The sequence below is a fragment of the Oikopleura dioica genome, chromosome PAR (genome assembly GCF_907165135.1).
Source record: "Oikopleura dioica chromosome PAR, OKI2018_I68_1.0, whole genome shotgun sequence".
NCBI classification, from domain to species: Eukaryota; Metazoa; Chordata; class Appendicularia; order Copelata; family Oikopleuridae; genus Oikopleura; species Oikopleura dioica.
The window spans coordinates 1,150,542-1,165,282 of record NC_137293.1 but is presented as its reverse complement, the minus strand read 5'-3'; the positions used below and the strand labels follow the sequence as shown (position 1 = coordinate 1,165,282).

General features: G+C 42.0%; 4 protein-coding genes and 1 long non-coding RNA gene across 6 annotated transcripts; all 5 read right to left on the bottom strand.

Moving 5' to 3' along the window:
* Positions 1 to 5,774: 5,774 nt before the first annotated feature.
* On the bottom strand, positions 5,775 to 6,421 carry LOC145704465 (uncharacterized). Its single transcript, XR_014134464.1, has 4 exons — positions 6,329 to 6,421; positions 6,175 to 6,211; positions 5,983 to 6,085; positions 5,775 to 5,901 (listed from the first exon to the last, which is right to left on the bottom strand). It is a non-coding gene; the product is annotated as an uncharacterized LOC145704465 (long non-coding RNA).
* Positions 6,422 to 7,218: 797 nt separating this feature from the next.
* LOC145704050 (uncharacterized) lies at positions 7,219 to 9,297 on the bottom strand. 2 transcript variants are annotated; one of them, XM_081781474.1, is made up of 5 exons: positions 9,137 to 9,297; positions 8,066 to 8,102; positions 7,880 to 7,982; positions 7,528 to 7,747; positions 7,219 to 7,427 (listed from the first exon to the last, which is right to left on the bottom strand). In XM_081781474.1, coding segments are annotated over exons 1-5 (444 nt in total). In that variant the 5' UTR covers positions 9,219 to 9,297; the 3' UTR covers positions 7,219 to 7,425. The 2 variants fall into 2 exon arrangements, with proteins under 2 accessions (XP_081637600.1, XP_081637599.1); XM_081781473.1 differs by having other exon boundaries at positions 7,219 to 7,747.
* A 185-nt stretch (positions 9,298 to 9,482) lies between these two features.
* LOC145704603 (follistatin-related protein 3-like) lies at positions 9,483 to 10,012 on the bottom strand. Its single transcript, XM_081782062.1, has 2 exons — positions 9,833 to 10,012; positions 9,483 to 9,793 (listed from the first exon to the last, which is right to left on the bottom strand). Exons 1-2 carry the CDS (start codon positions 10,005 to 10,007, stop codon positions 9,486 to 9,488), a joined length of 483 nt encoding a protein of 160 aa, XP_081638188.1. The 5' UTR covers positions 10,008 to 10,012; the 3' UTR covers positions 9,483 to 9,485.
* Positions 10,013 to 10,181: 169 nt separating this feature from the next.
* LOC145703681 (trypsin-like) lies at positions 10,182 to 11,402 on the bottom strand. The gene is made up of 2 exons (XM_081781065.1): positions 10,640 to 11,402; positions 10,182 to 10,597 (listed from the first exon to the last, which is right to left on the bottom strand). The coding sequence occupies exons 1-2, from the start codon at positions 11,391 to 11,393 to the stop codon at positions 10,269 to 10,271; spliced, it is 1,083 nt and encodes a 360-aa protein (XP_081637191.1). The 5' UTR covers positions 11,394 to 11,402; the 3' UTR covers positions 10,182 to 10,268.
* A 522-nt stretch (positions 11,403 to 11,924) lies between these two features.
* LOC145703682 (uncharacterized) lies at positions 11,925 to 12,962 on the bottom strand. Its single transcript, XM_081781066.1, has one exon. The coding sequence runs from the start codon at positions 12,937 to 12,939 to the stop codon at positions 11,935 to 11,937; it is 1,005 nt and encodes a 334-aa protein (XP_081637192.1). The 5' UTR covers positions 12,940 to 12,962; the 3' UTR covers positions 11,925 to 11,934.
* Between the last annotated feature and the right edge of the window lie 1,779 nt (positions 12,963 to 14,741).

Genomic DNA, 14,741 nt, shown 5'->3' with positions numbered 1-14,741 from the left:
GCTGCTATTACAACACTCTCCGAAACCTATTCATCGCGCTCCGCAAGTTTAACGCTAAACTCAAGGGCGAAAAGTGCTCTTTCCTACAATCCGAAGCTCACTTTTTGGGCCGAATCATCAACGAAGATGGAATCAAACCGGACCCTGCGCAAGTCTCCGCTCTTCGTCAGATGAAACCCCCACGCTCCCAAAAGGAGTTAGCTTCATTAATCGGGTCATTGAATTGGATCCGAGGTTTTCTAGAAACGAAAATGGGCGAAGCTATTTCATCCGGTTGCTTCTCGAGCAGAATGAAGCCCATAAACGATGTTCGAAATTCGGCGAACGAAACAAATTGTTTCAAGTGGACCAAAGAAGCGGATTTGGCGCTCAAGGAAATTCAACGACGACTCTCCGAGACTCCAGTCATAAGTTTTCCTAACTTTGACGAGTCTTTTCATCTCTACACAGACGCGAGCCTGTACGCAGCGGGTGGCGTCCTGCTACAAGAGTATGGCGGGAGAGTGCACCTAGTAAGCGCGATTTCCCACACCTTCAACAAAGCTGAAAGAAAATGGAACACTTCAGAAAAGGAAATGTTTAGCATTGTCTGGTGCTGCGAGCGACTGGAAAAGCTCCTGAAAGGTAGATTCTTTCAGATTCACACAGACCACCGATCTTTGATCTTCCTACACAAAAAGAAGTTCAAGAATTCTAAAATAAGCCGATGGCAAAGCCGATTGGAAGAATTCGATTTTCACATTGTCTACATCAAGGGATCAGAAAATCAATTCGCCGACTTTATGAGCCGCAGACCTGGCGAGGACGACAAATCACTTGGATACGACTCTGAGTTTCCCGTTGGTCGCGAGTACGAAATCGACAAGAATTCACCAGTACGTGTCTTCGTCCCTTTCTGGAACGAAAATCAGTTTCCGGAGAAAATCACTTTATCAGAGGTGAAGATACATAAGGTAAACGTCAAGGCTATCGCGGCGCCAATGGAGATTCCGTTGGTGTCAGCGAATTATAATAACATTCTGGACTATCAAAGGGAGGACTCTGCTCTGAGTGCAATCATCACTTTTCTGGAATCTGGTAAGGAGCCACTGGACATAAAATCGCTGGTGAAGGACTCCGACCACCGACAATCGTCTCTACTCAAGATGGAAAAAGCTCTGTTCCTGGATAACACTACCGGGTGCTTGATGTGTCAATTCAAATCTGGCGCGCGGGCGGTGGTACCGGAAGCGGTAAAAGTCACTTTCTCTTTCTAGCTCACGACTTGTCCGGTCATCTGGGCGAGCCGCGGACTTTAGAGCGATTAGAGGACGTTTGGTGGCCTTCATTTCAAGACGATGTTTCTAACTACGTCCACAGCTGCGTCCCTTGCCTACGCAGAAAAGGATCTGCTGGAACTCGTACCAAACCGCCACTTGGAACCCTTCGTCGTGGAAAAACAGCTGGCGAATCGATTCAGATCGATTTCGCTTGTATGCCTCCCGCTGGCGGATTCAAGTATTATTTGGTGGTGGCGGACACTTTCTCTCGCTACACTTGGTGCATTCCGACGCGGTCCGACACTGCTATCTGCGCTGCAAAAGCGCTCATCTACAAGGTCTTCCTTCCCATGGATTTCTTGCCGAAACATCTACACAGTGACAGAGGTACCCACTTCTGCGCAAGCGTGATTGACGAAATGTGTAAGCTTAACCAGATAAAACATACAATAAGTACCGCATTTCACCCTCAATCAAACGCTTTCGCAGAAAGAGCGAATCGGACTATCAAAAACAGTCTATTCTGCATGGTCAACTCATCTTCCGGTCGAAAAACTTGGGCCGACTGCGTTCCCCACGTGATGCGCGCGCTCAATAGTGTGAAAAACAAAAGCACGAAAATTTCACCGCGAGAAGTTTGGTTTGGCCGAAAAAGTACTTTCACCCACTCTACTGGCGCAGAAATGACAGCGGAAACACCTCAGGTGTTTGGTCTCAATGTGGGAGCTTTAGCGAAATCGGCGGAAGCCATTGTGAAAACTGCGATGGAAGCTGCTGACCGAGCCATGGAGCACAGGCTGAAAAACGAGCCTAAGCCGAGACCAATCCCCGCTGGCGCTGTCGTGTACATTAAGCGAGAAAACCTGACCGACGCTAAAAGCAAGAAGGAACGCTGGGTAGGTCCCCTGAAAGCCGTTTCGAGCAACGACTGGGTCGTCATGGTCGAAGATAAAAAAGGACAACGTGATTTCATCCATCGAGAACACGTGGTTCACGCCGCAGAACGAAATCACGACTTACGCTGGATTGATTACTACGAGGCCGAGTACGTATTCCCACATTTAACCGAAATCGTTAAGTCGAAAGTCCCACAAAAATCGCCTGTTCCTACTTCCAAACCGATGGAAAAGTCCGGGTCGAAGTCGCATGGGGGGAGGAAATCTTCTCAGGTCGCGTCGACTCCGATGGTTGCTATGGAAAAACCGCCAAGATCATCTCTATCACCTATTTTGGAAAGTAGACGCCGATTGGACATGGAAAATCTGGGAGATACAACCGCTACATCTATTTTGGACTCGTCGGTAGCTCCAGCCGAGCCGTCAGATCGCTGGTACTCTGGTGGTACTCTTTATGAAACTGCCGAGGACATGTCAGCTGATGCTACAGTGATTTCGGAGGTTGCTGCGCCCGACAATAGCCATATGTCAGTCGATAAACATAATTCAACAGTAGTTGAGGGCTCAGCAACTGAAAACAGCAAGAAAAGAACCCGTCCAAAGTCTTCACCAGATCGTCAATACTCAGCCGGCGCCGATCCGAATGCGACTTTAACCGAAGTTGGAGCAGCTCATCTCCCGAAACATACAAAACGAGCACACCGTGAAACGAGGCCCGTCGAACCTCTAAACATCGGCACAAACTCGGGTCAGTCATACGACTAAGCGCAAGTACTGCCCCACTCAGGTCCCCTATTCATCGACCGGGGCCTGAAAAGGTACGGAAATTATCACAGTTTACCGTCGCCGACGTATTTTGAGTTCTTCTACATGTGCAGCTACTCCTTCATGTCATCACCGCTCGGACATCACGAAAACTTCGCATCTGATTCAAGCTTTTTCCCAAAAAAGGGTTTTTTAACGCGAATCAGACTGCCTCGACGTTTCGAACCTGCCATGTTACTCATCTTACGCTTATACTCCTGCAAAAATCACACACTTTGGCCTTAGAGGACGTTTCAGTCTCATGGGGGGTATTGGGATCTTAGATTCGTTAGACTCCCTCGTCCCCTAAGGTCACTTGCTTATCTAGATCGAGCTTTGCTCGGTCGCCGCCGTGTATTTCTCTTCATTCGGTAATTCACGCAGTTCGTGAATTAACCTCTATTTTACTCCAGCTCGAAATACAGACGTCAAGATACTTTACTCGTTTTCTTCACTCGTCCAGATATAGAGAGCAGGCAAACTACGCTAGAAGTGGGAGATTCAGCAGAAGCTAGGATCCCTTCATTCATAAATGTAATAGATCGCTAAATTATCTGGCTGTCAAATCGAAGATACTAAAATACAGCTTCTCAATTCATTCAAAGCGAGTTCCGGATCTTTAATTACACTCAATAACGAAGTGGTTATTTTATGTCACGGAACGACAAATTCTTGCGAAAGTTTTGATGGAGAATCAACTCAAGCTATCAGTTCGACACGCGTCAAACATGAATTTGGCTGTATGGCACTGTATGAAGACAAAGCAATGATAATTGGAGCGACACGATCAAATCAAGTAGAGACACTAGCATCAAGGTGCTCTTATAAAATTCAGAACAATATATTCGCAATTGGAAAAACCATTAAGTGGTTGGCAAGAATCAGTTTCTCATCTTCGCGAAATCGCTGCGCATACGTGTATCTCAGTTCACAACGGAGTCCTCACAATCGGTGGATATTTATACGATGGTCCTCAAATGGGAAACACCAAGAATGTCTATCTATTACGGGAGGGACAGTGGAGCCATGTTGGAGCTCTGATACATGTAAGGTTAGATGAACCTTTCTTTTTTGATTTCTTTAGCCGAATAATCGCGGGACATCAATTCATTTCGGCGAATTCTTCCTTGTTTTTGGCGGCTATGCGCCAAAGTAAGCAAGCTTTATTTAAAAATTTGATAGGAACGCACTTTAGTTATGTAACATAACTTATGTTGAAAGAGCAACTTGGGATGGTGAAAAAGTAATCTCTTCGGAAGTGATAAACAGACATGATGGACCTTGCATTCGACCGATAGTTTTTGAATCTTTACCAAGTGGGTATTCCTTTGATTATGAAGAATATTGCTACTTCTATCCGTGATTTCTTTTAGAATAAAATCAATTTCTTATAGAATCAATCATGGGGATAACGCTCGGTATTTCCGCAGACGTGTCACTTCGTCTTTTCTAAAAAATCGCTTGACAAGACCGAGTTATTTCTAAACTCTTGCCTTGGTTTGCTAAACACAAGTTTCTTGCGCCACCCACCGGTTGAGTTATTATCAAAACTCAACCGTGGCTTCAGAAACGTAAGAAAGAAATAACTTGAGAGAAAATGAAGTTCGGACTTGCTCTTTTCGCAGCCGTTGCCAAGGCTGAGGAATACAAACCAGACCGATTTGATATCGTTCAGAGCCATGCTATGCGACTTCTTGACTGGGTTGAGACTCAGGAGAGCAATCCCTCCAGGAACAAGAGATATGGAAACCGATTAATCGGCCATGTCTTTGGCTTGATCCTCAGTGGATCTCCCTCTTTCACTGATGAATCCATCTGCAACCCAGAGGGATATGTCGCTGAAGAAGAGGATGTCAGCGTATTCTCTGAAGACGACTATTGCCGACTCAATCAACAAGTCAATCGAGCAATTAACTCGCTCGCACGGAAGTTCGTCTGCGAGGGACGAGGCAATGTCTCCAGACGAGTCATCCGATCTGCCAAGAAGATCAAGGCTTCCATCGCCGACCGATACTGCTAAGTCTGCAGCAAGTTGGTTTTTGCAATTTTCTGCGGAAAAATTTATTAATCGCAATAAATTCCTAACAAAAAACTAGACAAAAAAATATCATTAATTTATTCAATTTTCTCGTCCTGGTGAGTCCAGAATCAAGGGATCGGGGCTGAATTGACTGTTCCGCCGAAAAGAGCAGATTGAATCCGAAATTCGATTTCTAAGAATGTAAGCGCAGAGAGTAAAGAAAGTGAAAAAGGAAGCATCAATTTGAATAGACTTTTCTGCCAATTCTCGTTGTAGTGGCATCCGCAGTCTCCTTCTATCTCCTGAACAGAGAAATTTAATAATTACTCTCGAAAAAATAAAGAGTCCGGAGCAGGGAGCTGCTTACATCCCAAGTTCCATTGCTATTACAAGTTCGGCTGACTGTCCATCCTAAACGGCCATCATGTCCGGTCCTAATTGTTGAGTTCATCGGGCATGCCACTTCGATTTGCATGTCAGCAGGGACGGCTGGAAAGCAAGCATAAATCGGCGACTTTGCTCTTGTCTTCTGGTGACCAACATTGTCGTGAAGAAAGCCGCACCAGGTGTGGTTGTCTCGCTTAGAGTCTACGAATTCGCGGAGATCGGCCTACGTTTGATGAAAAAGGAGTATTTGACATTTATTTTTGATACTACCACGAGGTTGCGCTGTTAAGGAGATCCGGTATCCAATACTCAAAAAAAAACTATAAAAACCTCATTGTAGTGAATAACAAACCATCATAGTTTCCTCGCAGTAGACTTTGTCTTCGTGAATTTGGTTCGTGATGGTTTGGTTCATTTTTGTGTATTCGCATTTAAAGCCAAGGCCGTCAAGTGACCTTTAACTCGACTCGGCAACCTAGTCGCACCAGGTCTGGTTGTTATTTCGGCTGTATTCAGCGAATTCGCGAAGACCGGCCTACGTTGATTAAGACTATTGTGAACAATTCGACCATGGGTGCGAGGCATCTTAGACTACAACCTCATGGTTTTTAATTACCATAAAAGTTTCTTCGCAGTAGACTTTATCTTCAAGGATTTTGTCCGAAATGTTTTGGTTCATTTTTGTGTATTCGCATTTTAAGCCAAGGCCCTCAACCGACCTTTAGCTCGACTCGGCAAATTATCTAGAAGGTGCAAAACCTGAGACAGACTCCGAAAGATGCCCTGACGCAGGTTGCCGAGCCATGACCTGTAAATGTGTAGTCCAATGAATGCCAATCCCCCGCCTAAAGAGATGTTGTTTTAATATTTTAAATTACGAGAAAAAATTCCAAGCTCATTCAATTCTAGATTTTTTTATAAATTAGAAAGGCCTGTTATTTGAGATAAAGTTTGCTACTTACAGAATAAAGTCAAAAAGAGTAAAGATGTGCGTCTTTCCGGATCAGTAAACGATTTCTTTATATTTTTCAACTCGAAAGCCATTCTTTTAAGATTATTTCTAGTAAGAATACATCACGCTATTAATAACACAAATTTATAAATTTCACATATTTTTTCATTTATCAAGGTTGTTGCTACTCTCTTTTGATAATTCTGACTTGTGTGGCAATAAAAAAGGCAAAGCTCCGCTTTTTAATGAGATGTAATTGAGTAGTACTCAATGAGTTCTCGTTAGTGTCGATTCAGCATTTTTGAAAGAATAAGCCTTATCCGATGAGAATAAAATTTATTCATAGCGAAAAATTTCCAGCAGAAATTTTCTCAATCATCATATTCAAGAAAAACATCTTCAAAATCTTCGAGAAGTTCCTCCCAAGTTTCAGGGAGCTCGCAGTCGCCAGTTCCGAAAAATCGTCGAACATTTTCGAAGTTTAATAACCAAGCTTGTTTGCAGATCACCTTCCGGAGCGTTTCCAGAATCGATGATTTTGCCGAAAGTTCGTCGAAGGAGGCATTTTTGGCGGTAGAACTCGCAGTCGTTTTGATAAAGGACTCCGCAAGTTGATCTGTAGGGTGACTCTTCCTTGATTTCGGTTGCCGACTCAATCAACAGGTTAACCGAGCAATTAACTCGCTCGCACGGAAGTTTGTCTGCGAAGGACGAGGCAACGTCTCCAGATAAGTCATCCATCTGCCAAGAAGATCAAGGCCTCCATCGCCGACCGATACTGCTAAGTCTGCAGCGAGCAAAAAATTTGTTTTGTTGGTTTTTGCAATTTTCTGCGGAAAAATTTACTCATCGCAATAAATTTCTAACAAAAAACTAGAGAAAAAATATCATTAATTTATTCAATTTTCTCGTCCTGGTGAGTCCAGAATCAAGGGATCGGGGCTGAATTGACTGTTCCGCCGAAAAGAGCAGATTGAATCCGAAATTCGATTTCTAAGAATGTAAGCGCAGAGAGTAAAGAAAGTGAAAATGATTAAAGGAAGCATCAATTTGAATAGACTTTTCTGCCAATTCTCGTTGTAGTGGCATCCGCAGTCTCCTTCTCTCTCCTGAACAGAGAAATTTAATAGTTACTCTCGAAAGTATCAGAAATAAAATAAAGAGTCCGGAGCAGGGAGCTGCTTATATCCCAAGTTCCATTGCTATTACACCATCGGCTGACTGTCCATCCTAAACGGCGATCCTGTCCGGTCCTAACTGTTGAGTTCATCGGGCAAGTCACTTGGATTTGCATGTCAGCTGGGACGGCTGGAAAGCAAGCATAAATCGGCGACTTTGCTCTTGTCTTCTGGTGACCAACATTGTCGTGAAGAAAGCCGCACCAGGTGTGATTGTCTCGCTTAGAGTCTATGAATTCGCGGAGATCGGGCTACGTTTGATTAAAAAGGAGTATTTGACATTGACTTTTACTAATTCTCCCATGAGATTGCGCTTTTTAGGAGATCCGGTATCTGAGACTCAGAACCAAACTATAACAACCACAATATGGTAAATTACCAACCATCATAGTTTCCTCGCAGTAGACTTTGTCTTCGAGGATTTGGTTCGTGATGGTTTCGTTCATTTTTGTGTGTTCGCATTTAAAGCCAAGGCCGTCAAGCGATCTTTAACTCGACTCGGCAACCTCAAGTCATAACCTCAAGTCAGAGTCCAAAAGAAGCCCTGACGCAGGTTGCCGAGCCATCACCTGTAAATGTGTAGTCCAATGAAAACCAATCCTCCACCTGAAAAAATGCATGTTAAAAGCTTCTTATGACGATAGAAAAAAATTTCAGGTTTCTTCAATTCGAGAGTCTCTTATTATTAAGGGGGTGGTGGTCGAGACTAAGACTTTTTTCAACCTAAAAAACTTCAATTTTTTCAAAAAAAATTTTTTTTCTCTGATTGAAAATAAGTTAAAAAGGGTCCAATTTATGTGGGCGGCTATGTTTGAAAAAAATATTTTTTCGAAAAAATGGTGAAAAATTCCTTCAAAGTAGACCAATCTCTTGACCTAAAAAACTCGATCCCCTTAATATTTTTTTCGGAATAAAACTTACCGAGAGGAAAGTTTAAACCCTTGTGCGTGTGGGCGGCTTAGTTTTACAAAGTTCACCCAGTTAGAAAAGAAAATAGTATTTGAATGAAAATATGTTGTTTTCTGAAAAAATCGTCATTTCAATCATTTTTCAATGAAATTCTCGTAAACATCACAATAATCGTAATTTTTTTAGATTTTTATAAATGAAATATGATCAAGAAATAGATGTTTTGGGCCACCTTGGCGCTCGACTAAAAACAGCCATTTTTTGATCTTGTTTTTCTGTTTTCCTCAGTTAGCAATTTCACACTGCTCTCTCAACATAAAAGTATTCTTTTTCCTCTGTTTCTTTTTCGTTCATCTTAAGTTTAGTATCCTGATGAAGTTTATCCAATAAACGAAAACGTTCGATACAAAATCATATGATCTATTAACGAAGTCAACCCGAAAAGATATATGATCAAGAAACATAAATTCGCAATGAAAAAACAATTTTGAATCGGTTTTAGTGAGAAAAACACCCGAAAATGGCGATTTCAAAGTATAAAATCGAAAATTTTCTTAAATAAAGTTGGTCCAATCAAAAAAAGCTAGAGACCAAAAATGCTCCTTTTTTATCAAGGAATCTAAGAATAATATCAAAATTTTAAAAAGTCCAAAAAAATTTTCTCGACCACCACCCCCTTCAGAGAGGCTTTTAATATCAGCCTTTTATTAGAGATAAAGATTGGTACTTACAGAATAAAGTCAAAAAAATTAAAGATGTGCGTCTTTCCGGATCAGTTAACGATTTCTTTATATTTTTTAACTCGAAAGCCATTCTTTTAAGGTAATTTATAGTAAGAATACATCACGCTATTAATAACACAAATTTATAAATTTCATATATTTTATCACTTCTCAAGGTTGTTGCTATTCTCTTTTGAAAATTATGACTTGTGCGGCAATAAAAAAGGCGAAAAGCTTCGCTTTTTAATGAGATGTATTTGAGTACTTGTTAGTGTCAATTCAGCATTTTTGAAAGAGTAAGCCATATCAGATGAGAATAAAATTTATTCATAGCAAAAAATTTCCAGCGGAAATCTTCTCAATCATTATATTCAAGAAAAACATCTTCAAAATCTTCGAGAAGTTCCTCCCAAGTTTCAGGGAGCTCGCAGTCGCCAGTTCCGAAAAATCGTCGAACATTTTCAAAGTTATCCAAGCTTGTTTGCAGGTCACCCTCAGGGGCATTTCCAGAATCGATGATTTTGTCGAAAGCTCGTCGAAGGAGACATTTTTGGCGGTAAAACTCGCAGTCGTTTGGATAAAGGACTCCGCAGGTTGATCTGTAGGGTGACTCTCCCTTGATTTCGCTTGGGCAGGAGCTTGGGCAACAAGCGCCTTTATACGCAACTAGAAAAGTTTAAACATGGCTCTAGAATTGACAAAAACCTGAGAGATCTTCTTCTCCAAAGCACGCTGCTTTCTGAAAAACGCATTCATTCAAATACGTCTTTCCATTCGACCCGCAAATCTCGTCAATCACAAATTTACATGTCGAAACTGCAGCGTCCTTGCAAACATCAGCGGCAAAAATACAACCGGCGAAAAAAGGCAAAAGCTTCATTTTCTACTCGTTTTTCTGGTTTTGAGCATTTTAGTCTTCCGGGGCTTGTTTGAGCAGCTAAAGGCGAGTTTGTAATGGATTTTATGCGTTGTCTGCTATTTGCTCGGGTCTTATAGAATTAAGGAGCAATGACCGCTTTTGAACAATGTCATGAGTGGATATTTTTAACACGAATCGATATTTTTTATTGAAGTCGTATAAAAGAGTATTGTTAGTAAACGTGGTAAGTATTGTGTATAAAAAATACTGCACAGAGTTTGTTTAGTTATTCGCAATTGTTTCTTGAATCCACGATTTGGCTACGAAAACAGAAGAGTAAATACCAGGGAATCCTTGCCAGGCACATCCTGTTCCTCTGGAGACGACACCGCTAAGAGTGGCTCGACCGTTGATTGGACAGATGAGAGGTCCACCAGAATCACCCTGGCAGGAGTCCTTGCCGCCATCGGTACTGCCGTCATCGTTGAGGTCGGGGATTCCGGCGCAGATGTCATCGGCGACCAAGAAGCTAATGTTACTCTTGGCTTTGCAGTAATCCTGGCTCATGTAGTTAACTCCGACAGATTGGAGGGTGCTTGATGTCGATCCACCTTAGCGAAAAGTTAAAAACAAATATTAATTTCATCTCTTACCGGAAGAAGTGGTTCCCCATCCAGCGACCCAGCAGGCCTCGCCGTGATCTGGCTCCGCGTCTGGAAGACATGCAATCTTTGTTTTTCCCTCTGGGTCTGCAGCGATGATGTCCTGGTCGAACTTGATCAGGCACCAATCGGAGTTGGATCCGGTCCCGTCGGAGCTGTTTCCATATTCTGGATGGTTGAAAAACGTGGTTGACTGAAGAGTGTACTCGTCTGAGTCAGAGGTGTCGTCGCGGGTATCGCCAAAAGTGGCGAAGATCTCCGCCATGTCCTCGCAGCAATGAGCAGCACTCAAAACCCAGTTCGTGTGAATGATGCTACCACCGCATCGGAATCCACCGCCGCTACCAATCGTTTCTCGCAAGAAAAGTCGAGTGATCCAGGGCCACTCGTTGTCGCCAGCTGTAACTCCATCGACGATCTTGGACATTTTTGCCCTCTTTTTCTTGCCACCGGTGGGGAAGTTAGATGCATTGGTGCAGGTGTCAAGGTCGGCAGTGATATGGTCGGTGAGGGTTTTAAACTCGGAGGCGGAAGTTGTTGGTGGCTCCGTTAGTGGCTCAGTTGGTGGCTCAGTTGGTGGCTCAGTTGGTGGTTCAGTTGGGGGATCGGTTGGGGGATCGGTTGGAGCCTCGGTAGATGGAACGAAGGGAGTGGTTGTCACTGGAGGTACAGTAGGGGTTGTTTCTGGTTCTTCGGTCGTGAATTCTGTTGTCTCCGTTGTGGAAGTGGTACAGTGGTTTTCCATTTTAAGAGCGTTTTTTAGATGACAATGGTCGCTCAAAACGCTCTTAAATTGGAAATTTTTCTATCAAGGCCGGATGACAGTTATTTTTCCGTCAGAAATTTCAAATCTTTGCGCCAGAATGGACCTTGAAGGAAGAAATATTGGATTTCGAATAAGATCTATGGTTTCGAATTTTTTGGGCCTTTTTGTAAGAGCTTTTAGATGTGTTCTAGAAATTTATTTTAATAACCTTGCAAAATTATACCGGTATGAAGTCTATATTTGCAAATGCTCAAGGACGACCATACCCAGTTTTAACGCTCTCAACATAACTGATATTCATTTTGCAAGAACCTGATTAACATTTTCTTATCAGGAGTTGATTCTCGTTCAAAAGACCCGAATCATTTATCGAAGACTATTGAGGAGAGTTTTAAAGAATGCAGGAAAAACCAAGTTATAGAGCGCTATCGAACCAACATGATTTAGAAGACATGCCTAAGAGTTCATTTTCTATATATATGGACATATTCAACTCTTCGGCAAATGATTCACCAAAATCTTAATTTTTCTCATTTTCATGAAAAATATCCAAAAACGCTCTTGGAATCTCAGCGGATGACAAAATTCGCAAAATCTTGACAAAAGCGCTCTTAAATTGGGCGCTCTTAAAATGGAAAACCACTGTAGTTGATGGAGGCTCTGTTGGAGGATCTGTTGGCGCTTCCGTGGTCGTTGTCGTAGTTGTGGTTGTAGTTGTTGTTGTGGTAGTGGTAGTGGTAGTTGTGGTTGTTGTTGTCGTGAAAACTTCTTCCTCGCAAACGTCTTCCGCAAACTTGGGATTCTTGCTGATTCTCCATCCCTTGTTTTTCTCACTGCATTCAATCTGGAACCTGACTGGGTCCGAATCTTCCCAGTCACACTTGGCCTTGCACTTGAATTTGCCCTTTTTGAGTTGGCCACAGTTCCAGCTTCCAGGTCCAATGGGGAATTCTTCCACAGCATCAGCAGCATCACAGACATATCGATCACAAGCGGTCTCCCAGTCGGGGAGTTTCTTGGAAGAGAGCTTTCCTTTTTTGCACTGGACTTGGCCGAGTGTCACACCATCTTCGCAGACAAGGTTGTAAGTGTTGCCCTTTTTAGGATGACTGCTGACGAATTCAAGAGAGCCCATGGTGATCTCTGCTGCATCCACAAGTTCGGCACATTCATCGACGACTTCTCCGCATTTCAGGTTACCTTGGATTTTCTTCTTGATTTGCGCCCCGTTTGGCTTGCATTTGGCGCTGATTTCGGCTTTTTTCCACTGCTTTTCGCCGGAATCGCAGACTCCAACACACTTTACCTTTCCTTTTCCGTCTGGAGCATCGTCGCACTCCCATGAGCCATTTTCAATCGGGAACTTGTCCGTCTCATCAACAACGTCTTGAACGCAAAGTGCATCAGTGTCGGATCCTCCATTTCTCGGCGAGAGTCCGTTTTGTCTTTTCTCTAAGATTGTTTGCCATCGATCCTTCCAGGCAGCATGGGAGGAAGCGATGAGTACAGCTTGTGTGAGTTTCATATTTCTTTCTTACAAGTATATGAAACAAGTTATAAAAAAGTAAAAAAGATGATTTTGAAGAGAATGGCGCTGGGCTTTTATAGGAACTGATAAGCGCTGCGTGGGGGCGCCGCGGGAGCACCTAATCGCGAATTATAGCGTTATCTAATTTAATACTAGATGGGATCGAGTAGATCGCCTTTCAGGTTTTTTCGCAATGTTGGTTTTAGAAATCATTTCTGTTATGGTTTATCCAACGAGTGAGGTGATAAACGAACGAAGTTATCCTAAAGAAATTTTATTTTGTAACCGTTTTTATAGTACCTCAACGGTTGTTTTTTTTTCATTTTCTTCTCAAAGCTCTGGATGTTACGCCGATTTCAAAAATTTAGCGTAAAAATCACTCAAGGTTCAAAATACGTTGAGAAATAAATTTAATTCAATTAAGGGTGTCAACAACGATTTTCAGCCATCTTTTGACCCCGGTAGACGTACCTTAAATTGGGTTGTTCAAGATCGTTGTTGACACCCTTAAGGTTAGATATTTCTCTGAGGGTCACCTTATTTAGAGCCTATAAATATAGGCATCACGCAATTTTCCGCGTAGAACCTAGGTAAAAGTTATAGCCATTAAATTAATAAGATTGTCTGATTGTTTTTATTTTCTTTCCGCAAGCAGCTAACCCATGAAGCATTCGAGTTCAAATAAAGTCAAAAAGACACTCTTACGAACGATTCCACAATTGCAATCTTTTAAAGCGGATTAAACCCTACTTACTGATAAAAAAGTGACGCTTCCCGAGTCTTCCCGATAACGGCAGGTAAAAACATCTAATCATCCGGAGAAGGACAAGTTGCATTAGACGAGCCTTTTCCCGCAGAAAACGATAAACCTTTTTGCAACGTTCTTAATTAAACCTGTCTATTGGAGATAAAGAAATAAAGCTCTCGAAAAAATTTTAGTAAAAAGTTTTCTTTTTAGTTATTAAAAAATAGGCTATTTTCTGCGATTTTCCTGGAAGATAATGGATGATTTGGTGACCCACCAATAAATTTGACGCTCATCATCATTAACCATTTGGTAAATCATATATTTTTGATAGATATGAATGTATAAAAACGAAAAGATCCAGAACGAACGTACTGAAAACCGACAATGAATATTTCTTTTGCACTTTTATTCCTTCAAGGTACCATATTTTAAGATAAAATTTATATCTTTGGAATTTTATCTCAACAAATTTTTATTTTAGGCATTTTGGCTCATCAATCCTACTTCAAAATCGTCTTAAGAGCCCTGAATCCTTTCAACTGGACGAAAATGAAACGGACTGAAAACCACCTGTTCTTTGAAGCAGCATCAGAATCAGAAGACCAAAATGATTTGAAGCTTCTTGTGTCAGAAAGTCATTATTTCGACTAATAAAAACCCATTTTCTGAAAGAAAAAAATCGTCTTTGATATAAATCATCTTTTCAATTTAAGATCGATTCTTTATCACGCTGGCTAATCAAGGTGCTAATTACAGACTTTGCTCCAGATATTCTTCCCTCATTTCTTGCCCCACATATCTTCCCCTTTTTCCTGACAAGTGAAATTGAAGCGAAAAAAGATAAAAAGAGAAAGGGGATAAACTTGCGAATTGAATAATTGAGCGAAATGACAAATTCCGAAACATGAAAAGCGTTTTACTTTTGACAAGGGAGGAGGAGGGCAACGCGAAGGAGGAGGCCACTCAAATAAAGAGTAGTAAGTTCAGCAGCCTGGGATCACTTTTTCTTCTCGGGATCAGAAAATAGAAGGGTTTTTTGAATGGAAAATGA